We start from the raw sequence: 27,814 nt of genomic DNA, 5'->3' as shown, positions 1-27,814 counted from the left end.
GTTATTTTCTTTTTTATTTTTTAATCTTATTTAAAATATTTATCATCATTTTTCTACGATTTCGTAATCTTGTTCTATTTTATTCCGGTTTTATTCTATTCGGAGAAAATAATTGAAATCGTCAAATATCAAGAAGAAAAAATTTTATCCATCCTCGAAACAAACATGATCTTTGTCAAATATCATTCCGAAGGATCACACGAAACGAAAAAGGAGAAACATAGGATAACCAGAAGCAGGGGTGGTGAGTATCAATCTAATAGTAATGAGCAGTGATGCCGAGCGGAAGACTTTGAAATATACATTATGCGGGGATTATGTTTATGCATGCGGGAAAGGCGGCGAGAGCATTTTTCTTTTGATATGCCTTCCGCGGCTCCCGCGAGGAGCATCTTCGCGCGGTGGCTATGAGATTTGAATAAAAGTATCTGGCCAAGTCACTCTGGCGGGGAGCAATTCGCCAGCTGCTTTTTACAACTGCGTGCTCTCATTAAATATGTATAGATTCGCGCCCCGAGCATGTTCCCCCGGATTCGGCCGCCCCCTTCGATCCTCCGTCGCCCCTTATACCCCGCTCCGATAATAGAACCGCGCGAACGATTACGAAAAACATATGTTTTAAAGATTGCACGCCGCGGGACAGATATATCGTAGCCGCTATCATTTTTTTTCAAGAGGAAATCTGATCCGCGATTCCGCGAGTAGGAGACATGGTAAATTATTGGAAAATAGGAGGAAACGGATGATACGATAGATTGTTCGTATCGTTGAATAATTTTGAGATTTGTCGAATAATTTGTACGATAATAAGTTGTTGTTAAAAATAGTAGAGATAAAATTTACGGTAAACTATTTTTGTTATCATTTTGCTTCGTTGCCAAATTTAATTTGCAATTTAATTTTCATTATTTTATTACTCCTCGATTTCATGGCAAGAATAATAATAAAAGGAATAATATTAAAAGTATACGAGGCAATGCTATGGATAATTTCACGGGTCCCGGACAATAATGAAAATTACAATAAAGTGCAATATATGTGTAGAATTGGTACCCTAAAAGAAGAGCTCCCTTTGTCCCAAGAGCGATTTATTCATAAACTGTAACAATCACGATAATGTGTACCTTGTATTCAGAAATGACTGTGCCCAATAAAACCAGATGGAAGAAGACAAAAAGGTAACAACGTGTAACACAATGAAACCCTCTGCTGATTCGTCTACGTATAATTTCCTCGATATTCGGTTGAATTGCAAATAATTACGAAGAATATACCGTATGATTTAACTTTTTAACACTGCCCTCCATCTTACATTTCCAGATCGATTAACTTGGGCTCGCTACCAGTTAGTCAGTCAATCATTAGGTAATGAGGCCGTGTTTGGAGGCCAGCGTAACTGGACGTCGATTGTCCGTATAAATGTATTGCCGTCCGCATAGAATAGGGCTGCCGATCTTATCGTCACGGTTTCATGTAATGCTAATGGACGCGTGGTAGCCCAATATGTACTTTAAACGAAAAGGTTAATATGATAGCGAGATAATGCGCGGACATTAAGGAGCTGGACGAGGAACGGCGGACAAATTATGAAGAGAACCGTCTCGAAGAAACGAGATCTCGTTTGCTGGAGACCCTTCAAGGTAAGAAAAGAAAATGGATCGTGAAGCAAATTGTCATTCGTTGTACTTTGAACGGAATCGTTTATTTCCTTCTTAAGAGAAACTTGTTCTCTCAGATATTTAACTTCTTATTACAATTTTTCATTTTCGTAATTATCCAGGATGAGAATCGATTATGTGGGTAATCAATTTATTAAGAAATTGTGTAGTAATTATGGTAAATGTATAGTAAAATATAATTCGGTATTTTACAAAATTAAAAGTTGAAAAATAATGAAATTAATTGATATATAAGTTTCTTTTTCTTTTTTTTTTTTTTTTTTTATAAAACTCTTTACCTACTTGGTTCTCGAATGAAAAATTTCGATCTAAATCTCGCAATTTAGCAAGCAAAATGCCCGTACATTCTTTATTAAGATGCAACGTCCCCGGCGGTTTCATTTCTCCTAGGAACAAATGGGCCGCAAGTTATCACCCCGAGAGAGAGAGAACGCGACCCTTCCATTTAAAAAATGTAAATTTGTTAATGCAACAGTAGTGGGAGAAGCGTGAAAATTTGCCCGACAACCCTGCCATTTCTTCAGCTTGGTTCGTAGCCACCCTATTACCTGGGACTATTATCCAATACAAAAAATCAAATAAAGTATGCTAAGTTACGCTTCGAAGACTTTAGGGAGTCAGCCGAGAACTGTCGAGGGGTTGTAGAAACATTTTTTTCTTACGCCCTTCCCCGACCCTAGAAACGCGCCCAGCTACGTTCTGCCAACACCCATCGGCCACTTACACGCTTTCTTCGTCGCTTCCTATTAACTTTCAACAGGGTGTAAGAATTAAACGAGTCTTAAAGCCCGGCTCTCGCGATTTATAGGCAGACGAACGTGAAAATTGCCTCGATAAAATCTCGCCAAATATTCCTTCGTATTGTCCGTACATTGTGAGTACAATCGATTATTTAATCACGATAAAGTAAAATCGATTGTGTTCTATCACGTGTGATGAAACTTCGAGTATCGCTCTCTTGATTTTAAAAATATTTTTCCTTCTTTTTCAGTGGAACTGGAAATTGAATGTTCTCGATTAAAGATATGAAATTGACAAGTTCTTCAACTTCGCGAAGACGATGATAAAGCTGCAGAATGGAATATTTATTGAAACAAAATATTTAAGGTAACGCTGATAATTCTATTCTGTTTAATAGATAAATATAAGAGCGAATATGATATGCATGGAAAAAGCAAACGAGGATCGATTCTATCGCGAAAATCACCGTCATTCTTATGACTACAAAACATTCGAGTATCTCGTGATCCTCATATCACATAAATGGATATAACTTTCTACTAACGACCAACTACGCAATATCGGGGCTACGATTTTCTATCGTTGCATAAGCTATAATAAGGTTGACGTAATGGGACCAGAAAAAAAGTATTGATCCAAACTCCGCGAAGCACACCGCGAAAGTTTGATAAAAACTCACATTTCACGCTTCGATAGGTTTCATTATAGTCGATACATATTATTCGATGTTCTTCCATGTGATAAAAAGAAGAAAAAAAAGTAGCAGTAGAGTTCTACGCTTCGGATGACGTTTTCAAATAAGCGATGTATTTGCTTTTGAAACACGAGTGATAAACGTGGATGAAAATCGATATATTAAATAATATCTAAAACGAAACCGAAGATACTCTCTTAAAGAAAATCATTGGTATCTGAATTCCTTCACGGAGAATTTTTGCGTACAGTATCAAAGGAATGGCTCGGTAATAATAACGAAAGTAGGTGAATTTCGAAATAAAGATGCGATCTCGCTCGAGCCGAGTGACTTATGTCAAATGTTCTCGACGACATTTAACGCGGATTATAAAAACAAGGACTCGATGAACGTTGTAACGAAGAGCAGGGACAGTTGCTTTACCGTGCCATTAAAATACGCACTTGTTTCCTTGAACGCATGCACACAACAACCACTTTTACTGCTTTCCAGCAAATAACGACAAATATGGTACTTTGTGGCTCAAACTTAATATCTGATCGTTTGTGAAATACGCGGCGCATTATTGCATTCCACGTTGTCGGACCTTGACTTCGTCCGAAGATATAGTTCTCGATTTATGAGAAATATCTCCACGGTTGCGATCACCACTGAATTGCTATTGGAATTCTACCGAGAATTTAGTCGTTGTTAAAAAAAAAAAGAGAGAGGGGAGGGCTATTCGGTTACAGATACGCTTTCTTGTCTCTGCGTTACATATAACCAGCCGTGGAATACCGGTAGCCTCGAACAATCCAGTTTCTTGGAAGTTCTTTTCACGAACGTTTTAGAAAACAACAAGATTGCCTCGAATCGAAGGAAAGCGAAACGTGAATTCTTCGAAATCCAGAAAAAAGATCTAATGTGTGATATTGGACATGACGCGCAATTATTAAAATTTGTTATTATTATTTATAACGGTTTGGATTTTATGTTTCAAAACGTTTCTACTTTTGATACATACGATTAACTGAACGATGAACTTTAAACCACGAATGGCCTTGAAAGTGGATCGAAAAAAAACGTAGGAAAGTAGCGTGCAAGGCGTAGACCTCTCTTTTTCTCAATGGGCGTTTTTCAAACTAATTAAAGCGGATATTAAATCACTTCTACGGTGCACACCCTTCGGTTTCACTGACGTACGACCTATTAATTAACGTTACCGATGCTGCAGAATATTACTTGTCTCAAGATTGTCTAGAGATTCTTTCTCCTCTATTGGATGATCAAAAATTTAGAAAATTTTCACAATTTTCACTCCAAACAATCTACACTTCAAATGAATTTTCTCAAAAATATAAAACATTCAAATCATCTCACATTTATACACCAATTTTTATTTGCAGGTACCTCACTGGCAACCACCAAATTTCTTCAAATTTCCCATTTCTTATTTAAATTCCTCAAGAAACGAGATCGAGTATTTCGAGTAGCGTGGCGTCGAACCGTTCGGGAAAAAGGAAGCGGACAGGGGCGGTTAGCCGGTCCGACAAAGGACGAGGATCCCTGAGGAGGCACGGCACGAGTGGGTCAGTGACGTCGGGCACGGGACAGCTTGCATATCGAGGGATCAAGGAGGGGAGGAGGGAGACACCGGGCCCTCCTCGAATGATCTTGACTCGAGAGAAAGAGAGAGAGAGAGAGAGAGAGAGCGAGTCGATCGAGGCGTTGGAGCGAGCGAGAGACGGGGTTGGGCCGCGGGCGAGTTGTATAATATGAACGCGGCGGGCCGCGGCGCAGTTTCGGCAGGCTATAATCAATTCTGATTGCAGTCCAGCATCGCAGCGCGATCCACCGGCCCGATAGCTGAGAAAAAAGTTCGCGCTTCCAACTACCGGGCTGCCCAACGTAGCAACCACTCCGAGAGGAACGAACCGGCGGGGTGTATCGGCGGTTAGGGTGGAGAGAGTGGAAAAGGGAAATTGGTTGGAGAGATGGAGTGAAGGGTGTGTGAAAGAAAAAGAAGAGAATGGTATAGAAGGTGGATATTGGAGGAGGAGATTGGAAAAGGGTAAAAAGGATAGGGGATGAGGTGTGAAGAAGTTGGTGTAGAATGGAAAGAAGCAGTATGGGATTGAAAGAAGGAATAGAAATGAAATCAAAAATTTGGAGAAAAGAAAGGGTAGGTTTGCAATTGTTGTATTAATTATTTACTTACAAACGAGCGTTTGTAATTATTTACCACTGTAATATTGTATAAGAAATATATGTCGTGAATTTTAGGTATCCGCCTCTCAGGCTTAAATATCGGTACATATCATTCGACTGCTGGCGAAACGTCGCTTCGGGACATAATTTCTGTTGGACATCTTTCATACTCGGAAGCCACGCATTAAAACATATCGTAAGTAATTTGCATTTAATAGTTCTCTCGGCCCAGAGAATTGAAATTAAAATTACACCTCGAACTAAACTCTGAATATCGTAATCGCAAAAGATTAAATTATGCCATTAACGCAATTTAATTCACAACACACATTCATGACGCAGAAATTGTGTTATAGCCAAAACGTGCACGCATGCTCGAAAGAGAGATGGAGGAACAGAAGGAAGATGGCAAGAGGGACGAAGCATCGACTCGATAAAAACGCAACCGAGTTATTTTATTTATCGGTTGGTCAGCAGCCAGCCTGGCTACGCCTTCGAAGTCTCGCGAGCTATCGTTCGACACACGCGGGAAGGAAAGAGGAGGAGGCGAGGAGAAGTCTGAGGTCCAGGCGAGGCCAGGTCCGAGTCTGTTCGGTTCTCCTCCACCGTGCAATGGTTCGGGGAACGGCGGAAGAATGCATCCATCGGTTGTGCATCGGTGCAACAGCAACAACGGCACAAGAGACGCGCGCTTCTTACGAGACAACCCCTTTTTTCCTCGTCCCTTCTCCCTTTCTCTCGCGCACCAGACTACGCTCGTTCGTCCGCTCTTTTTCCACGGTATGATTCTTTTTCTCTTTCTCTGGACGGTGTGTCGCGCGAGCGTCCGGCCCCATTAGCAGTTGGACGAGCCATCATTCAATAACGCTCTCAATGCCTGTGCGACCGTGTCTCTCCCGCGCGCACACACTCCATGTGTGTCGTCGTGCCACTGATAATCGTGCACCAGTTTCTTTCAACTGGTTGCGACGGTATGCAGCGACGATTGAAAATTAGAAATCGTTGATGCGTTTGATAGGCGAGAAGGTGGAAAAATTTTTTAACTGAAAAATGATTTTTAATTGCCACGATGCTTCGACAGGGTAATAAGGAACGAGGAATTCGAAATTCAGACAGTAATTATTCCTTTATTATCTTTTATTATTCTTATATTATCTTATTATTATATTATATTTTCTATCGTGTGTCGATTTCGATTAATATAATGTGTTATTTTAAAAATTTTAGATACCATAAAAAGGACAGTTAAAAAGTAACATAGTAGAGATCTTAAGGATCGTAAAACGAACGTATCATCGCTTCGTGAGACGAACATTAATTAACGGCACCTTACCGTTAAGTTTCTTATACGTATCAAGAAAGAACTTCAAGCTCGATGATGCATCGCAAAGATATTAAACCAAACCATCTCTGGTTTGTCCGTCAATCTCCAGACAAACTGTCAGAAGACCCGTATATACACAACTGCAATTTAAGTCGGCCAGACTCGGTTGACAATACTAAGGCGCGATTGATGTTGGAATTATATACGTCGGATTACAATTTACATTTCCTATCTTAATTTGCATTTAATAATTAAACACATCGTACGCTCATGATATATTCCTCGAGTATACTCGATTAGATGATAAAATTAAAATAATTTTAATCACGTAGCAATTAATCCTACGTTATTTCCGCTATTTGTTATTTTCAATTTTTCATTAATAATTTTCTACATTTTATATTGAAAAGATATTAATAATTATTTTACCATACAATTTAGATTAAGATTTTTTTAAATTGGTAACTTTATTAATTTAATAAATATCGCTGTTCGTATAAGATGCAAAAGACGAACAGAGCGATTAATTTTCATTCGAACAAAGCGACGATGGTTTTGCGGTCATTCCCTCTTATTGCGGATTCAATATCACGCGTGCACACGCGTGATTTATAATACTGATTAAATCCTTCGTATTTATCATTTTGCCACTGTCGGCACGTGTGTAACCGGTTCTCGCTCGCGTAGCTTTTCGACAAATTTCGTGAAAACGGTTAACGAACGATTTCGCGGAATCACGATATGACAATTAAGCGTTTTATTAAATAAAATTTATATCGATAATTATACCGGTTTTTAGAAGAAAATTTTATAATTTTTGTTAAAGATCTTTAAAATTATATTCATTTATTTATTATAATATTTAGTATCGAATACTTAACATTTATCAGAATATCTTCTCTCGAAAAATATCTTTTCAATTACTCGTTAAAGCAATTACGATATTATATAGAATGAAGCACGAGTCACAATTGTTTTTCTCGTTGCTTAATCGAATTTATTTAAAATGTACAGCTTACGTTACAGCCGCGGCACATTTCGACATCCGGCCACGCTTCTGAGTAACATCATTATCGATAAGATCAAAGAAATCCGGTCTACTGGAGTTTTCAGTGGAAAGTAACCTGTCAAGTCGGTCAGTAGCGTTACATGTTTCTACGACAATGAAGTGTCGGACGAGTGTAACTTTAGATGTATTCTTAAATCCTCGAGAACGTAGAAAAGAGGCAAGTATGCTTTAATATCAATAATTTTCGACGCGTATAAGTTTCGTTGAATTGAGTAATTTTAAAAATAAACAGAGGAAGTATTCTATGATAGAGCATTATTTTTCGTAAATTTTGTAAAGAAGAATTTTCACATTGTGCTAGATTATTAAAGATTATAGCACCGTCTTAAAGGGCTCTACATTAGGATATTACAATTAACTTTAACGAACTTCATCATATCTTGACCTACTTACATCTTACCACCAGCACAACTAGAACGATGATTAACGATCTCGAATGGACTATAATAATACTCCTTCTGATACTTAATCGCACTATTTCTCACTCGCAACATGTTAAATAACCTGAAGTGTCTAAACGAGGTGTCTACCTAGAGTACCGTCTGTTAGCGTACTTACTAATACTCTACTGATCGCGTTCACTTTCAATTCAAAGGTGCGTAACTCGTGTGATAATTCATTTATTCGAACGCTCGAAAGAAAAGGAAAAAATTCAGGTATATTCAAGTTTTCAAATATTTAAAACTTAAATATTTAAATGTAGGAATATTCGAAGATTTAAACACGCAAACATTCGAAGATTTCAATATTCAAACATTCCAAGAGCTTTCTAAATTTTTAGACATTTTTAAAAAAAAAGTTTTCAACAATCTCTATCGAGAGTTTTGCAAAAGATTGCAAAATTTTTCCTCGATTCTCGACGAATCAATCAGTCAAAACGATAAATCATTGTAACGGGGCTTTTATCCAATTCAAATTTCAGATGATTCCAATCATTTGGCCAGCTGTGCTCCAAACAGTGATACTGTACGCGTGCGTACACGGGACACGATAAATCCAATTAGGACGAGCAGCAACGATTATCGGAACTGTTTAATCTAATGCAAATACCGGACGATTGCATCTGTCAATAAAGGTTCGAGGCCGTCTTGAGTAGCGGCAGCTTCGAGTATACTGACAGAAGTACTCGAGCGACGACACGGCAACAAGTGGTGCTCGACGCACCGCTAGGTCAACACATCTCGTCCACCTCTCGTACTCTCGTTCTCGTACGTCTCGTACGAGGCTTCTTTTCACCGGGCAACTTCTGTGACATTATACTTGGAGCACCACTTCAATCTATCCGTCAAACATCGGGCCGAGGAGTACACAACGGAAAAGGCAAATGTTGTCCGAGTTCCCTGAAGACGCTTTACCTCGAATCAGGTGAAATAGACGTGTTTTAGGGATTGTTCCACCGTGGATTTAGCAATCGTTCGTTCTCGGCTGTTATATATAGAGTTCATTTGTACAAGGTAAATTCGTGTCTGAATTTTTTGAAGATGAGTTGTTTGAAAAATTTTCAAAGTTTTCGATTTGACGAAGTTTCGTTTTTTTGAACGTATTGGTATTTGATAATAAATATTTTGTAGTTATTTTTTCTTTCTTTTTTTTGTTAGCATCCGTTTCGAGAGATTAAACAACATGATCGTTGCATCGATGAAAAAAAAGGAGAAGCATGGTGGTCAGAGAACGGAGGAGAAAGGAGCCACGCTCGTTATTTCGAGCGCCTGGGCTGCTGGATAATTGATAGCGGAATGCTAATAACTTGGACGAGCCATGGATTATAATAAGTTTCTTGCGTATACCGCTTCTTGCCTTCGCTCGCTGTTGTTATAAACGTGTCACAAACGATCAGTTTTGTCAGCTTATCACGCCGATCTTAATTAATTGGTTCAGGAAATCTGGGTGAATGGAAATAAATGAAAGGACAGTTTTTCGTGACATAGTTGATATGCAATAAGGCTCAAAACTTGAATTATATGATTTAAAGTTTATGTAATTTAGAGAACAACTATTGTATCTATTTGTCGCTGAATCGTTTCAAAATAAAGTTGTTCCGGAAAGAATTCTGCAGAATGATTAAATTTAGAATCGCAAATTTATAATTTAGATTTTATTTCTGAAAACTGCTTGAAAAGGAAGTTTAAAGTTTGTTTTAAAGATAATCCTGAAGGACGGCTATTTTCAGAGTTATTCAATTTATGTGGATAGGTATATAGCACCTATATTATAGAGATTGGATAGAGAGATAAAACAAAGGAGAATTGGATATAATAAATAGTTTTCCTATAATTAAACGGTCTTATACATATTTTTTGTCTGGAACTAAACATTAGTATTAAACGTTAGAATTTTAATTGTGATTTCTAAGAATAATATCATTTTCTTGTTATTAAAAGATCGAAGCTTTTTTTTTATTTTTATTAATCAATAGAGAACATTGAAATTTAAATTCATAACTTTATAAACAAAAAACAATCGTAATCATTTTTTCCGCTTATATTTAGTTATTCGCATCATATTATTCAATTATTTTGATACTTGAAATTATATAAACATTTCCTTTTGTTAAATAAAAGAATAAACAGAAGAAGAAGAAGAAGAAGAAAAAGGACGAGAAAAACGGAAAACATGAGAATGAAAACATGAGAAGACAAATGATGTACAGAAACGATTAATCGAGAATTTCTATTGAAAACGAACGAAGCCCATTTACCGTACACGTATCCCATTCTACCATCGAATAGATTTACGGCGCAACGTGTGAAAATTTGTAAAAAATCTTAATACAATTTGCTAGAAGATTAAGCCACGGCGAGTGTATAATTACACGAACGGTTCGTATACTTCCTTTTCAAGTCCTGTCCGGGATTACGTATCGCCGTATACTGCATTATGGAGTGTGAATAATTATAGTACACGAGTGGAACCGATGAACGAGTGTACGCTCACCGCCACGCCATCGCGACGATTAACAAAGAATAACCGTGGTCGCTTTTCGAAAGGCTTCCTCGAAAAGCGAAGGGGCAGAAACCGGGAGGAGAAGCAGAAGAACGAGAAGAAGGACAAAAGAAGAAAAAAAAGATCGTATCGAGGCGGTTATCTCGATTAGATCTCTGCATCGGATCCATCGATCGTCTTGTCAATTATACGGAATCGTATATCGAACCGCGTAAATTACGGAACACGCGTCCCATGTGAAATAATATTGTAGGTTGCGCGACGCAGAGTCGTCGTCGTGTGTGCGCGCGCATGTGCGCAAACGCATCGAAAAATGTAATTGCCGCCACTGAACAAGAATCGGTAAATCTCGATATCGTTCGCGTGTGTTTCGTTTCAATTTAGAAAATTGTTCGTTTCGATTCTGGCATTCGTATAAGTGTTTATTAAAAATGGAAAAAATGAAACTTGGGTTGAGTCATAGAATATTTCGCGATCGAAGTTCTTTTGTTTATAATGTGTTGAAATTGCATTGTGAATACTGTAGTTGTTGAACTTGTTGTATGGACATGTTGGATATCGACTGTAGAATTCGAAAAATTCGAAAAGTTTGAGGTAAGATTTTTATTCAGATTTCATGTTCGGATATCTATTTTTTTCTACGATTAAATTTATTAGATTATTTGAAAGTTAATTATACTTATTGACGATATGACGTCATTCTAACCTCAAAATGTATTCGTCAAGCAATTAACTTACTACGATATAAAGTGATTTCTTCTATGTGAATATTTGACTATCTCTTTTTCGTTATGCATAACTATATACATTTTTCGTATGCATAATACTGTAATTGCAAACAAAATTGCTTGTATCAATCATTCTATTAAAAATAGGAATATTTGTTTGGAAACGACGAAAGAAAATGATGTATTCACAATTGTTATTCGCAATAGAAATGTTTTCATTTCTCATACATGCTTTTAATCTTTCTTCTAACTTCTTTTCATTATTTTATTACTAAATTATTAAAATCGTAACATAAAACGTTTTTATACATTATCAGAGACATAACCAAGGCGTGAAAAGATTAAACATAGCAAACTACCATCAAAAGACACAATCAGAAAATACACGGAGCAATCTTCCTTTGCTCCATTTCCACTCACGTCCGCGCTTCGAATCCAAAGTTGTCATAACTAATTGAATCCTCACACGTATAGTACGTATACGCGACGCGAGTCACGATAAACATTCGAGTCGATAGAATCGCTTAGCACGAGATAAACTTGTCCGTGGCTGAAGTTTATTAACGCGCGGCACAACCCGGTTATACATACACACCGTGGAAAGAAATCGGCTTTATAAATATTATACGAGAGAGACACGAATGTATAGCGAACTGGTTTCGCCGCGAGCGTTGTGTTATCAGCGCGAACCAGTTATGACATTTATAGCCGCAGATCCCAAAAATTTCAAAACTTCACGCACGTTTCACGAATGACCATAGACTTTTTCTACTTCCTTGAACGATCCACGTGTCGGTACGTTATGCGTAAATTACGAGCTCGAGATTTTTTTTTTTTTAAAAGAAAGATATTTTTAGTATTTACCATGTTTTAATATTTCGTTATATTGGAATTTAATTTAATCGAACGGAATTCAATTTAAAACGAATTTCAAATTAAACGTTTCTTTAGTTCGAATGATTCATATATTTATTAAGATTATAAATGGAAATGAAACTGTAATACAATGAAACGAAAATTTCCATTTCCAATTCTCCTAAAATAAAATCTCTTGATTTCATTACTCTATCATTTTATCTTAATACTCGAAATATCTACACGTTATTCCGAATTTTATATAAAATACCATATTTCTTAAAAAAAATCTCTGAATAATAAGACTGAGACTGAGAGACAATTCTAGAGCTATTTCTATCGCAATCTCTCCGATCACCCCGACAAATTACGCCCGTGTCAACGAGCGTCAAATTCCATCTCGTGGTAATCGTAAAACCGCGTCCTAAAAGCGTGCTATTAGTTTAATCGTTCCCTAACCAGCGTGAAAACTCGACCCAAGCGAAAACAAATGAGCCAAAAGGAAGAAAGGGACGAGAAAAAAAAAAAAAATAAAAAAGGGCCCGATGAAATCTCGGTGTTTCCGTCATTTCTGCCAGCAAGCTCGTTCGTGCAGGCTATATTCGGCCGCCGCGTGCCAAATTACATTAAAACTCCCTACGTGTCGAGCATGCTCGGCCTAGGGAGTATGCGTATACAACGGAACCGCGAAATAAAACCCTTAGACACAGATTGGCTCGCATGTTTCCCGTAATTTCGCACGAACAAGCGACATATTATTTCCCGTAATCATGCTGGAACCGAACGAGGAGTCACTTTATGCGCTCTATGTTTCGTTACACGGGGGTGAGAGGGGGTTGAACAGAGATAGGAGGATGGTTACGCATCGAACTACATAACCAACTATTGGTCATTTAATTATTGTATCCTGCCTCATAAATTATTCAGTTCCGTAACGTTTGCCGATCTTCGGGAATTATTTATTGCGCGCACGTGAAGGGGGTAACAAACGCGTCTAATTATTCGCGCCGATATTTTTGCGCGATTATGATCGATAGTTGTGGATTTTTTGAACGAGTTTCAAAATAATAGTAGCAGTTTAAATTTTCGATCGTGGAATATTATTAAAATTTGGGTAAAATTTTTGGTCGAAGATTCGAAAGTGTGCGTATTACGGAGAACGAGTTAGTTGATTGATCGTAAAAGTTTCAAAAACTTTTTTTCGAATTCGTGTTTAATAAATAATAATAAATAGAATCATCGAACCGTAATCATATACTTCTGATATTTTCCGAATGGCTTAATTACGCGATGAACGATAAGAGGAAATAACATAGCAACGTTCCAAGTGAATGCCTAATAGCTTGGCTGGTTTTGAAAAAAAAGGATCAAGGGAATCGCGAGGTAGAACGTGAAAGACTCGAGGCCCGTAGCTATCAGTGAAACGTCAACGAACTCGATCGTTTCGTCTAATAGGAACTGTAAGGGACAGTCCCGGGTATTTAAGCAACGTGTTTGCTCGAAATGGGTAAACATGGAAGTATTCGTTTGGCAGAGAAATATTTACAGGGTAAATTTCGAAGGCTGACACTGTCTACCTGTCCACTCTTCCTCGGTGCATCGAATATAGAAAGAAGGAACTCTTCGATCGTAAAGCATCGATGATGCACCTTTCGAAAGGTGAAGAGAAAGAAAGGAGAGAAGGGATGGATCGCTAAACGAATAATCGGAGAGAAAGAGAAAGAGGAATTAGCTAGAACCCCTTCCCCCTCCCCCTCCCTCCATAGAATAAGAAGAGCTTTTCACAAAGGAGGAACGAGGGCGGAGGAGAAGGGAAACGAACCTGTAGTAAGGGAATCCCTGATGTACGTGAAGATCCATGGGCATGGCGGGATGCGTGGGCCCATGGTGTGCCGGGGCGGGGGTGTACTCAGCAGCCGCGGACAGGGGTGGCTGCATCATGCTCGCCGCGGCGGCCGCATGGTGGCCGGCGAGCATAGCCCCCCAATGGAAACCCGGTGCACCGGGCATCGCCGACGGATGTTCCAGTTCGAGGCCGCGGTGACTCGTCGAGGGTAACGCGCCACTTGCGCCCGATCCACCACCGATACCAGCGGCTCCACCAGCACCGCTCCCGGCGACACCGCCGCCGCGGTGCATTAGCCAGCCCTCCACAACGAACGTCGATCTTGTCCCTCCGTTGAAACACCTTGATCTCACACCTTCACCTCGATGATCCCCCGAACCAACAATGTACAACTCACACACCACGATCCAATCACACTTCCGGTCTCTTTCCGTTCTCCCCTCGGCCTCTCCACCACCCAACCTTAACAGCTTCCCCTGTGCAATATCATACACCACCCAATGGCAGCCTTGCTAAGCCGAAGCTTCCCCTACGATAACCTCCACCTCGATGAACTCTCGAAACCGCCGAATAACAAGGACGAGTAAAAGAAATCGACGATCACTTGACACACTGTGGACACATGATTCGGCCCGAGTGCACGACGCGAGCCGGCGGCCTCTCCGCGAGCCTGCCACCGGCCCCGGAACACGGCTCACCGGACACTCTCGCGATCCACTCGCGCGAGGAGGACGCGGACGTTGAATCGCGTTGCGGTGGTAGCGCGGCGCTCTCTCCCTGGTCACGTTCCGCGTCGTCGTCGTCGGCGGCGCGCTCCTCGCCGGATGTTCACGGTTACGCGGGGGAGACAGGTGTTCCCTCCGTGGCTTCCTCTCGCGAGCCGCTGCAGCTGGACGGACCCGGAGAGTGGCGCAGCCTTTAGCTCGGCCATGAATGACGCGCCGTACCTCGAGCCACTTCGCGGAGGCGGGGCCTGCTCGCGCCCACGTGACACCTACCGCCTCCGTGCCTCGCCCCCCGCGCGACCCGCTCTCCACCGCGCTGCCCAGCCCTCTCCTCTCCCTCCTCGCGCTCACCGGCCCCGCTCTCCACGCCAGCTGCCACCTCTACCACCGCCGCCGCCACCACCACCACCACCACCAAAGTCGATACCGTGTCCTCCGCCGCAGGTCGAGTTTGCACCCGGATACCGTCCTCGATTCCGACTAGATGCTACCGCGAACGTGGATGATCATCCCAATGGCTGGTCGAATAGAGAAGGGAAGGAGAGCTGTCCGTGGGGGACTCTGGCAGAGGGTTCGTTCGGCAGACGATTTTTAGGGTTGCGACAGTGATGGAATTTTTGGTAGCGAATTTTTTTGCCAATTGTGCGTTTGGGGTGAACTCGCTTCTCTTCACGATGTAAAAGATGATTCGATTCGAGTATTATTCGTTGTAAAAACGACGAGGGAAGTGAAAAGAGTATTGTTGAAAGTATTGTTGGATTATAAAATTGCATAATGTTTTGTACAAGAAAGGATAAGTATAATAGGTTGACAAAAAGTTTCTCCGATATAAACGAGGCGAAACTTTTTACGGAAATTCGCCCTTTCACTCGCCGCGTATAGCGTTCTATCGCATTCCAACGGTAATGATCCATCGGTGGATACTATTCCGCGCCATTATTGTATTCATTATCGAATTATCTTCGTCTTATTGTCCGACCATACGAGGCGCTCGTTCTTCGTTCTATACTTTTAGATGCTTCCTCGCCTTTTTCTTATTTTTCGTAGCAGAAAATGCGACAAAGAAATCGTACATCTATCGCCTTCGTTTTCGCGTTTTCATCGTTAAAAAAATTCCAAAAATTTCTTCGAAACTCATTATATATCTTCCCCAATTTATCTTCTACTAAATGTTTTACATTTCACAATTCCAAATGGGATTTGAAATCAGACGAAAGGATGCATCGCGAGGGGTTGAAGGAAAATCCGCGAGGTACCGCCTCCGATTACGAGGCGCGGAGCGAGAAGGCACGTCGACACCCTCGCGAATCGACCGAACCGTAGACGCAAGCCCGTTCTGACGTAACACTTGTTGAGCCGATTCACTCCCGCGGCCATCCCTCGATGGACATTTCGCAAACGACCGGGGGATGTGCCGTGGAATTTCTGTTATCAACTGCTCGACCGGCTCGTACGCCACACACACACGAGTCGGCCTTTATCCTCTCGACATTCGTTTCTTTCGTGTCGAGGGTTGATCAGCGAGAGAGAGAGTTGACCGGACCAGGGTCAACAGAGGATGAAAAATTTCCTATTTTCTTAAAAGGAATTACTCGGGTTTAACGCTTCCGTAACACGTGCAATTCACAACAGAGTGGGATAAATATTGTAGCGTTTGGAAGCGTAGGGGAACAATATATAAAATATGTGAGGCAAGGCACGTCCTCATAATTCTATCCTACTACCCCAAAGTGTCAGAAATATATCGTTTCTTCGACAGTCTTGACAATTCGTTTGATCCTTAACAGGATCGTGAGTAGAATCGAGTTATCCTTCAAGAATTATTCAAAGTTATATATATATATACACACACACCTGTGCTTTTATCCTAACTGTATTTTATTATCGACGAATTTATTTAATCGTGAAGCAACACTTGTACACGTTCCTTTATTTCTATCGCTCGAAAACGAAAATTTTCATCGTTCTCGAACATTCATCCTCCCTTTTTACCTTTTCATTTTCACGATCCGCGCTCGAATTATTACTTCTAATCAGGGATTCAGATACGCGGATGGAAAATAAAAGCAGGGGAGGGTTAAATCGGCCGACGGTCCGCATCGGGGGCTCTCGGGTTGTAACCAGGCTGCTACAATAAAAAATTTAATCAAAATGCCCTCTTGGTAATTTACAGCTCGGCCAGTCTCAACCCTTTTGGGCGGCGTGAGAAGGAAGGAAGGAAGGGCGAGAAGGGGACGACGGAGAGAAAAAGAAGCCCGTAGGAGTCATAGAGGAACGCGACACAGGCCATTTCCTCGCTCGAGGGCTCGTCCCCCGTAAAAAATAATACTTCTTGTCTCCGCTCATTTGCCCCTGTTAAACTGGCGCCACTCTCACCTTGACACCCGCTCCCAACCCGTAAATTACGAATTAGAGACGTCAACTGTAAACCTGGCAATGCCGTGAACGCTCGACATCGGGGGTAAGTACGTTTTTCAATGGCGAAATAGAACGTTTTAGAAGTTTAACCCTCTCGAGATGTACACTGCTCCCCTCAATTAAAACGTTTTACTTCTTTACGATAAGAATTAAGAAAGTCCTGCGTACTTTTCAAGTTTCCCGAAACCTAATTTCTCTCTCTGATAAGAACGTCTTAGGAAGAAAAGAAATTTCAATTTTTTATTTAAACAAGTGAGAGAGCAATATTCTATTAGATTTTTGCAACGCGATCACAACGCGATTCGAGTACGCTGTTATGTCGCAAATTTTAGTCTTTCTTCGACAGAGTTCACGGATTATCGGTTAAAGAATCTATCCAATCGATAAACCGACTCCTCTTCCGACTCGATATTCCTCGTAGTTGAAACGTCGTAGAAACGGTTTAATGCCGTAATCCCGTTCCGAAATTGCAAACGGCGTTACTCGTCGCCATGATTAAAGGGCAATATCTATGCACGTCCGATTAAAGACCGCCGCGGTCGCAGCAATAATTTATTTACAGCTACGACTTACGATATCCTGGAACCATTAAAGGTAGATTCCCGGAGAAAAGTTTCGGCCGTGGTTGCCTACCTGGTGGGTACAGGTGTGAGTCGTAATAACATAGCGGCCGCGCCCTTTAACCTCTAATATCCCTACCTTGGTACCGACTTCACTAACGCCGCCAACAATCGGCCCCGGGTACACCGCAATCATCCTCTACCTCTGTATCAATCGCCAGCGGATCATTATTGCGGATACACTTAGCATTGCGCTTTCTCCACCGTTACTTTTACCACTGCACACGTGCATCGCCCGTTTCGAAATATTCTATCGCGATTCTGCTGATTCTTTTGCGGACAGCTTTTCGAATTTTTCTCCTTTTTTTCCCCTTAAGAGAAAGATTTAAGAAGGATTTTCTTTCGTTTCGATTTTTAATGCGATTGAAAAAAGTTTGGAATCTTATTGGGATTGGAAATATTATGCGAGCTCCTTGAATTTTTCATTTCTTTTTACGTATTCGAGAGAAACTTTGAAATTTTAAAAGTTGAAAATATCGTAGGATGTAAGAAGAATTTTGCACGATTGGAAATATTATTGAGCGTATGAATCCTTTGAATTTTTGTTGCTTTTACGAATTCGAGAGAGATTGAAAAGTATAGGGTGTTGAGATAGGAAATTGGAAATATGGTCGAGTGAAAATACTCGATATCGTCCAAAACTGTAATTTATTTCTCCATGGTGCCAAAATACACTAGAATACTCCGTAATCGTAGAAAATATTGATATTGTTCGGATATAAGTATATAACATGTTAAACGCAACATGATGCGTGTGAATAATGATATTGAATGACGTGAAATTTTCATATGAATAGGGTGTACATTTGAAATGAGAGGGGTGTATATGGTGTGAATGGCAAAATCGCACAAATCTGAGCAAATAAAATTAACGATACGTATATCTAGCAAAAAAAAAAAAAAAAAAAGAAATAAGAAACAATAATACCATTAAAAAAACACGTTTGTTCGATAAAATTTCAAAATTGAAATTAAACTTCGATATTATCGAAATTTATTCGTCTAATTTTAAAAATCTGAAGAATATATACTGTTTCATTGAAAAATAAAATAAAAAGAAAAAAAAATACTGTTATTTTAACGAACGTGTTTTTTTATGGTCAAATAATCGATTCGGCGCTGTAATCGACAAAACTTATAGAAATTAAATCTCCAAAAAATCGATAATTTTATTCTTTTTTTTTTTTTTTTTTTTTTTTGTAAAAAAAAGAATGGCAAAAAGTGGAATAAAATATTGATCGAAGGATACAATGATCATGGCCATGCAATAACTTTATGCCTGACATTACGGCGCCAAATTTAAATATTAACATAAGGAATTACGCGATATTTGAATTCGCGCGTTCGAGAAATTCAAAATAAATCTTACAAGATTAATCAATACAAAAGTTCAATCCTCCATGAACTAAATCATCATTTGTGACATAATATTGTAAAAGATCGATAATAATTATCATTTTAAAACGAAATATAAAAGAATACTAATAATGGACAGAAAATAAAAATCATACTGATCATTTCTAATACTTAATATAAATATATATATATATAAATATATATTTATATATATATAAAAAAAAAATACGGTTCATGGAGGTTTAATGTGTTTGTATTTTTAAGACGCAATACAAACAGGCATCGTACTCTCGAAAGTATTCGATAACTTTGCCGCAAAATAGTCCGCCGTTTCTCTTTTTTTCAAATTTTCCATCATCACGATTACCAAAATATAATCTAATAAGAAGAGAAAATTTTTGCAAAGAAAAAAAAAAAAATATATCGTCCATCTTCGAATCAAAAAATTTCGAATACGATAATAATAAGAAACAGAAACTGCGGACCGCTGTAAAAATATCGATTATCATAATACAATTTGCAGATGAATCGTGAATTCGATTCTGCAATTAAATCGTGTAATTAAATTTTTTTGTTTTTTTTTTTTTTTTTTTAAATTTTTATCCCCAATATACAGCAATATTTTCACGTATTGCCCATATATCATAATTTTAAAAGTAAAACCGCATGCAACGTATAATCTAAGTAGCCGCTACAGCAACGCAAAGGTGAATACATTTCGCGACAAATCAAGCTGTACAAAGCACGACACGATCATTTTTCATATCTTTTTTTTTCTTTTTTTTTTTTTCCCTTTTTTTCCCCCTTTTTGTCTCGTGATGCAAGTGACAATGCGAATGAAATGGAGGAGAAGGAGAATTCTTCTCGTATTACGTATTATTTATTATATATATATATATAAGTAATATTTTGATTTGTCAGGTACTTTATACACATTATCATAGATAAAATAGGCAGGTGTGAGGCAGGCCTCGTGTTCGTCGAGTCCAGTTTTTTTTTTTTTCATTCAATTTTCATTCAATGTCGACGAATGTATAAACTCTCGACGTTGAATGTAAAACGTAAATTCGACGAACGAGGATTTGAAATCGTGGAACGTCTCACGATGTAATATTAAAAAAAAGAAGAGAGATATTCAATTTTTTTTTTAAATAGTACAATATGAGACGGATCCTCTAATAAAGTGCGTGATAATGTTCTAGCACTATGATCGCGAAAGCAGACCGATTTTCATCTTCTTAGAATATTTATTGCTATAGTTTTCTTTTTTTTTTTTAGAAATCATTTCTATAAAATTGTGTTTCAAATTTAAAAATCGATTATTCCGAAATAATAATTCTCTTCGAAAAGTGTCCTTTAGATCGGAGAATTTCAAGCGTGAATTTTCCTGCAAATGAAACGTTCCAAAGCAATTAATTCTCAGCAAGAATTGTGACGAATTACATTTCTTCTCGACCGACGAAAATTGTTCTGTTGTCGCCTCTTAAACTTTTCTCTTCGACATAAAACTACCCCTCGGGGTGTCGTTATCTCGCCAGATCTCAATGAAAAGTTTCACCCGATTCCACGGGGGGAAATCTGTTTAATAAAAAATCAGGTATGCAAGAAAGAATACAATCTGCTCCTGTTAAGCTCTATGTGTATGCATGTGTGTGTGTGTGTGTGTGTGTGTTTGAATGGATAATTGCCATTGTCTCTGTGTACACGTGTGTCGTCACCATTTGTCGTCGCCGTTATGGACACGTAAGTACAGCCTTTCGAATCCTGTGGATCGTATATAGGACATTCCTTGGAAGAACTATATAACTCGATCCACTACATTTACTGCAACTCTTTTTTGTCCTCTCGTTTCTTCTTATCAAAATATCTTTCTTATATTTTGGATCCCTTATGGTACATTCCTCGAAACATTGGAAAAATTGTACCTCGATCCAACCATTCATTTCTTTCTTTCATCTCTTCCTTTACTTTTCCACCTTTCCTTCTTACTGATTGTAAGATATCTCTTTGCATCTCGTGTTGTGTGGATCTCTTGTTGTGGTACATTCTTTGAAACATTGGAAGAATTATACCTCGATCCACTTCGACTCCATCATCGTCTTCCTTTTCTTTCTTTTCCTTTCTTCTCTTATTAAAATACATCTCCCTTTATCTTATAACGTAGCATGCCTATGAATACAATTCTACTTCGAATTCAAGTCGAATTCTAATCCCAACATCTAATCATTTCCTCACTTTTGCTCAAACTTGAACGCAGAGAGAACGTTTGACAACGCCCCGAGTTCTTGTTAGCCACGTGATGGAAATAGAAAAAAAAAAAAAAAAAAAATCCAAGTCTACGAGAGATTCGCAAACTTGTTCCTTTTCAAGGAATCTCCTTTCTATATCTTATATCTTCTCGCTCGCTTCGCTACAAATCATCTTGACAAAAGTGCCACTAACACTCGTCAACGCGCTCGTTTATAAACGCGTGCACGCTTATATTGTAAGCGTCGAATTCTGCAGAATTTCTCTCAAAATTTATTACGAATATTCTACTGAATCGTTCGTTTCTATCCTCTAGTTCATTCTATGTTTCTTTTTTGTCTTTTTTTTTTTTTAAGCGGTCGCCCTGTTTTCCAACGAGTAACGCGTTTTAAGATTAAAAAATGTATACACAGGATTGATTATAATTAATTTGATTATAATATGTAATATGTGTTTGATTTTTTATTGCGTCGCTTATTGGAAAATCGAACGACCGCCACGATCCACATCGAAGCGCAAGATTAATTCGTATTATGTATAATTCTAACCAAGCTGAAATTGAGACTTTCTATAGACTACGATCCCTTTCCCCTTTGCAAAATATCTCACAAAATATAATTTCGTTTCTGTTCACGAAAATTAATAATTATATAATATGTATATATGTATATGTATATATTTCTTTTTTTTTTTCAATTTTCTTTTATAGAAAAAAGAGATATCGCTCGATTTTAAAATGCGAATCTTTTTCATTTTACACACGCGCTATTTACATTAAAAATTGCGTTTTTTTTTTCTATTTGATTATAATCTAGTTTTCGAGTTTTAATGAATCGAATGAAATATAAAAACTGTGCTTTTGGAAAAAAAAAAACTGCGTAGAAAAGATAAAATGCAGAAAAAATTCCCTTTGAGCTCGAAAAATATTCAGTCGGTGAAAAAACGAATCGTCGCGTTGTAATTGTTCGTAATTGTAAATTGTGTACAATTTGTAAAAAAAATTGTCGTCTAAATTTCTATCCTTGTGTGAAATATTTCCCCCGTTTTTATTATCAAATAATCATTATCTCTACGATGTATAAAAATAAAATTCGAATCTTTTTTTCTTTTCTTCTCTTCTCTTTTCTTTTCTTCCCGAAGTTATTATTCTTTTTCGCTATCTATTACTCCCTGTCACGCGCAAGTTTTCGATTCTGAAATCGATCGAAATGAAGATCGCGCGACGAAACTTACTACCTCTTATCAAGAAGATCAATTCGCTTGGAAAACCATCGAGATAATCACAGCGTTTAATATTCTGCAAGTATCAATGATAATAATATAAAAACCTTGGGTACAAATTTTATACAAGCTCGTGTACCCGATGTTTCATTTTCAATCGCAAATTTGAATGCGGATCGAGATCTTTAATCCTACGTTAAACTGTTGAAAATTGAAAAGTGCACATTTCCTTGATTATCATTGTTTTCGCATTCATTCGCTTCTATGCTATTCTTCGACTCGATTAAAATGAAACGTCGCGTACACGCAAAGAAACGCCCGAACTAAACGTCCGAATTTCAATTGTATCGAGACGATCTATTCATCGCATAAGTGAAAAAAAAATCCTTCAAGCGATAATTAGAAGCATATATTAATATAAAAACCCACCTATTCCTGTTTCCTTAATCATATCATTTCGTTAGAATCGAGTAAATCACCTTCAAATCGTAATAAAAATCCAATAAGACAACGTTCTCAATTGAAGAAGCAACATCATTCCTAAAGTCCCATTTGCGGTATTTATATTTATCAGTACATTCTTTCTTAAAGTCATCCTCCATCTTGAGAACTATTCACCTTCTTATCACACATTTATCATTTATCATCATTGTCTCTTACTAATTTCACTTCTTCTTTCCCATTCATCTTCTCGAGCATGCATCATTTTTGCTCCAAGTTCAACCGCATGATCGCAATATCAAGCGAGTCATGTTCATTCAAGGGCGTGTTTCTATTCTTTTCAATCCTTTCAACGTGTTTTCCTTCCGTCCACGATCAGTGGATAGGATATGGAAATTTTTTTTTTTTTATCAAACTCTGCCATTGTTATTATTCGATACCCTTGTGAATTTTCGTGGATGTATCGATCGATGATCGATGATAAAATTTGCGGATAGAACCGCCAAGTTCTATGGAACTTCGAAGAAAATGATCTTGTTCTTTGATATATGGGATGTTCTTCGAAGAAGCAAGATAATTTTATATTTTTCACGCCAGTACCGTCTGGTAACTGCGCGTATCGCTGGTATTTTAATGAAATTATCACAGGACCTGGTTAATCTAGTTAGTTTCATTAGAATTCCAGAAACCTGTGTTTACAACAATTCAGATCTCTTTTTGTCGATTCACTTTCTTCGAGTGGAATCGAAGACATTTTAGGCCTTCTACTTCTTCTTTTTTTTTTTTTTCCTTTTTTATTAGAACGATCAAAAAGAGAATCCGAAGATATACGCGAAGAAAATTCGTTTGCTATAATTCTGAGTGCCGTGAGTTCGAATATCAATCTTATTCGTTGACACTCGTTTGACATTGATAAACTTTGAAATCTTTAAAGAGAAATTCTCTTTTCTCTTCTTTATCTTCCCTATATTATGCAAGTGTTAATTATTAATTAAGATAAATCTTCGAGAATTTTAGCAAAGGAAGTTTCTCCACAGGTAGCATTCTTTAGCCAATGCTACCAACTGCTCTCTTAGAAGCAGTCATCCTTTATATATAAAAACAAACTAAAAAGAAAAAAAAAACAAAAATTGTTGAAAACAATAAAACGATGATATTACTGTCATTTAACATGCATGACAGTCATCCTACGGAAGCGTTCATGTAAAGAACGTTGCTTCCTCTTCATTTTTCAATCCTCCATACAACGTTATAAAATACCTTCTTTCTCGATCGACATTAAATTACAAACAATAATATGTATATGGTATATATATATAATTTGCAACATATATATATATATAAATAAATATTTATACTATATAACAAAAAGCGCCACCGACTCACCGGTCAGTTTTTTTTTTAAAAAACCTCGTACTCGATTATGCGAGTTAAAAATTCATTTCGTTTGTCGTCATCATAATTGACTCTGTTGCAAATTCTGTTGAAAATAGAAGATAAAGTTTTTCTTTTTATAAATATCTGTCAACCTTATCTTTCTTAATCGTTCATATATATGTATATATATAGCTTATTTATATTTCATCAATTTTCTTCGTTCTTCTAGAATTTGCAAATTATGCTAAGAGGTTTCGATTCGTCTTTTTACATTCAATACGATTCAAAGATTGTCGTCTGCGTGGCTCTTCAACTCTCATTCATTCTCGATTTCGCACTTCGGCTAAGAGCAGGTATACGAAACTATACTTACCTCTCGTTCTCATACACGATTCGTACGATTTTTAAATAATTCATCTTGCTAAAAAATTCGTATAAAAAAAATTCTCCCTTATTTATCATTTTTTTTCTTTTTTTCCATTTTTGACCTAACACTCATTGTCTAACGTCATTACCTCAGTCACTGATTATTATACGTTTATTCTACTTACTTTTTCTTTTTTTCAATTTATATATCACAATTTCAAACGAGCTCAGATTTTCCCGCTCGAGCGCGATTCGTTGCATCTCTGAAAGAAACTAATTTGACATTGTTTTATATTTTATAAATTATACGAGATTATAGTTTCTTTCTTCTTATAAGTTTGAGCTTTCGTGTTATTAATTGACTCGAAAATTGAACACTCGAAATAATTATGGCAGTACAAAAGGATAAAAGTAAAAATGTAAGAAAAAACGCAGTGAGATCGAGAATCGAATGTGTCAACGATTCTTTTACTCCATCGACGATTCTTAATTGGAAAAAAGAAGCTATCTAAGTTTCATCTTTAAAAAAAAAAAAAAAAAAGTATGAACACAAATATTAAAGATATATTCGAAATATCTAATAAATATCTCACCATTTTCGAACACACCGGAACACATCCGCATTTTTATCATTCAATCCCAACGAATGAATTCTCGATTCGAATCTCTCAACCTCGTTGACAGCGTACTCGAATACTCGAATTGTACCGCGAATTTTCCAAAACTTACTCTGCGCTCTCTCAAACGTAACGACACTCTGTAACGACCCATATCAACTCGATTATACATCATATCGACGAAAACGCAATAATGTAATGACCAACTTGTAATTTGGGAAGGGAGCCAAGCTGTGCTCGGTGACTGAGGGTTTCTACGATGATTCGAACGATGTACTCCGTGGAGAGATCCCATGGAGCGCGGACGCCGCGTGAAAAAACTTTTCCAACAAACGATCGGACGTCGCGACGTTCAGACAGGTGGTGGGCCCCTTACGTAGCGCAGTTGAGGGGTGAGCGAGAGGTTGAGAGTGTTGGTCGCCTCGCAGCAATGAGGCTCGAGCAGGCTGGCTGCGTAGAAGAGGGCGACCAGGGCCAGCTGGAAGGGCAGCGCCGCTCTCAGAATACGCGAGATCCAACTGTGGGAAAGCCCCGGATCGTGGTCTGGGTCCCCGCCGTCCGTGGCGCCACTTTTCGCCGCGATCGCAGCGACACGCTCCGTACCCTCCTTCGACATCACCGCGACGCTGGCCTTCTTGCGCTTGCTGCACACAAGGAAGATCGAGTTTTTTCTTTTTTTTAAATATCTTTGCATCGATGAAAGTTTCGTTCGTAATATTTTGATTTTTTGTAAAATGATCGAGTCTTCGATTTGATAGGGCAGGATTGGTGGATCGTTGAACGATACGGTATAATAGGGGATCTGAACTTTTTCATGAAATTTTTCTCTTGTTTGTGGACAGGAATTGAAATGTTTGGATTGAATTTTTGGAAAAGAGAAAATTTTGAAAAAGTTTTCTTGAGAGGTTCTGATTATTATTTCATCGTGGTGAAAATGGTTACACATGTGGTAAACCATTTGAGAGGTGGTTGGTTATACGATACTCGGATTAGTTTCGAGATTAAATTAATTTTAAAGTAGCAGGTAAGGAGGAAGTTCGGATAGCTACGAGACTTCGAGTTGTCCCTGTAATCAAGCAAATTAATTTACAGCGTCCCACGAGAGAAAGTCAGAACAGGACGGAACAAGTGAAATATAAGTTCTCGGGTAAATCAAATCGGATATACATCTCTATAAACTTTTGTCGTTTAGCGACTTTCGGTGTAACCGTCACATTTGTAGCAATGATACAATTTAATTTTTCACTTTGATAAACCGAAAAATTAGAAGGATCGGAATCTTGGTTCTTTTTGGTTTTCTTTTTTTTTTTTTCGCTTGCTTTTTTGAAGCAAATAAAAAAGGTATTAACGTTTAAAGTAAAGGGAATGGAAAATAATGGAAGCAAAGACGTTTCTAGAATCGAAACAGGGAAAAAAAGGAAAGAAAAATACGGGTCGACTGGAGAAAGGGATCTTTTACAACTTTTTTTATGATGCAATATGCCCGACATTCTATACTCACGAAAACTAAACCTATTACCTTTGCCACTGTGCAGTGATTAAATGCGACTATAAAAAAGCATTCTTCAAACAAAGTTAAATAAGGTGGCTGATGATAGGAATTCGGAGTAATTGCGATTGAAACGAATCACGAAACGAATTCGCGTTAGGGGAAGAAAGTAAAACGAGTAAAACTCTGCTCTCTCTTTCTCATCTTAATTTTCCCATCTTAATCTTTTGTCCACGAAAATTTGAAAAATTCCAATTATTAAAAAACAAAAATTTTTTATAAATTTCGAAGAAAAATTAAAAATTTGGATTTAATTTTCCATATATATCGAACCAAATTTAGTGAACGTCCATTCAAATATTTTACCAAATGTTCTTCACCGGCGGTTTCGAGAGGGCAGGAAAGAAGCGTTCATTCACATCTAACTTCTTATATTCAAATGAGTGGACGCAGTTATGAGAGTAGAACTATGAACGAGCAAGTTCTTGTCCCCGCGTCTAAATAGACGCCTTCATTCTTTGCCGCTCATTTTGACGTTATGCAAATGAAATGTGTGCCGAGAAAATCGTTCTTTATTCCCTCGAAAGTCTTGAAACGTCTGAATAAATTAAAAAAAAAAAAAAAAGAAGAAGAAAAAGAACACACCCGTTTATCCCGCTAAAGTACTTTCTCGTTTATCGAGATTCGTAATTCAACAATCATCGTATATAAAAACCTAAATTTATTCAAAGATTCTAACTCTCTCTACTGCACTAAAAAACTCGATCTACAAACCGAAATCACTTCATTCGTCTTTAACGAACTCGAAACACCTCTAAACGATTATCTACACGAATTGAGAGAAAAAAAAAAGAAAGGAAGAAAAGAAAGA

At 38.1% G+C, this 27,814-nt stretch overlaps 2 protein-coding genes and 3 long non-coding RNA genes across 15 annotated transcripts in view; 3 read left to right on the top strand and 2 right to left on the bottom strand.

The window, feature by feature from the left end:
• LOC100864608 (protein trachealess) overlaps nt 1-14,830 on the bottom strand; it is a 114,420-nt gene extending 99,590 nt beyond the window's left edge. Inside the window, exon 1 of the mRNA XM_086907551.1 lies at nt 14,043-14,830. Within this exon, the coding sequence (XP_086763677.1) occupies nt 14,043-14,359 (317 nt within the window). The 5' untranslated portion in view covers nt 14,360-14,830. The remainder of the gene's footprint in view (nt 1-14,042) is intronic.
• On the top strand, nt 4,500-6,081 carry LOC147657720 (uncharacterized). Its single transcript, XR_015291923.1, has 3 exons — nt 4,500-5,275; nt 5,377-5,497; nt 5,658-6,081. It is a non-coding gene; the product is annotated as an uncharacterized LOC147657720 (long non-coding RNA).
• Nucleotides 6,214-6,960, top strand: LOC147657719 (uncharacterized). The gene is made up of 2 exons (XR_015291924.1): nt 6,214-6,416; nt 6,529-6,960. It is a non-coding gene; the product is annotated as an uncharacterized LOC147657719 (long non-coding RNA).
• Nucleotides 8,617-9,742, top strand: LOC147657718 (uncharacterized). Its single transcript, XR_015291920.1, has 2 exons — nt 8,617-9,059; nt 9,293-9,742. It is a non-coding gene; the product is annotated as an uncharacterized LOC147657718 (long non-coding RNA).
• A 3,630-nt stretch (nt 14,831-18,460) lies between the features above and the next one.
• LOC100867097 (uncharacterized) overlaps nt 18,461-27,814 on the bottom strand; it is a 103,986-nt gene continuing 94,632 nt past the window's right edge. For 4 of the 11 annotated variants that reach the window (XM_086907545.1, XM_086907544.1, XM_086907547.1 and 1 more), the window contains one exon: nt 18,461-26,098. In XM_086907545.1, coding sequence (XP_086763671.1) covers nt 25,807-26,098 — 292 coding nt within the window. In that variant the 3' untranslated portion in view covers nt 18,461-25,806. The remainder of the gene's footprint in view (nt 26,099-27,814) is intronic. The other 7 variants (XR_015291902.1, XR_015291901.1, XR_015291900.1 and 4 more) reach the window with 7 other exon arrangements.

The sequence above is a fragment of the Apis florea genome, unplaced genomic scaffold (assembly GCF_048593485.1).
Source record: "Apis florea isolate Af1SG1 unplaced genomic scaffold, ASM4859348v1 contig_2897_pilon, whole genome shotgun sequence".
Taxonomy (NCBI): domain Eukaryota; kingdom Metazoa; phylum Arthropoda; class Insecta; order Hymenoptera; family Apidae; genus Apis; species Apis florea.
This window is presented reverse-complemented; position numbering and strand designations above follow the sequence as displayed.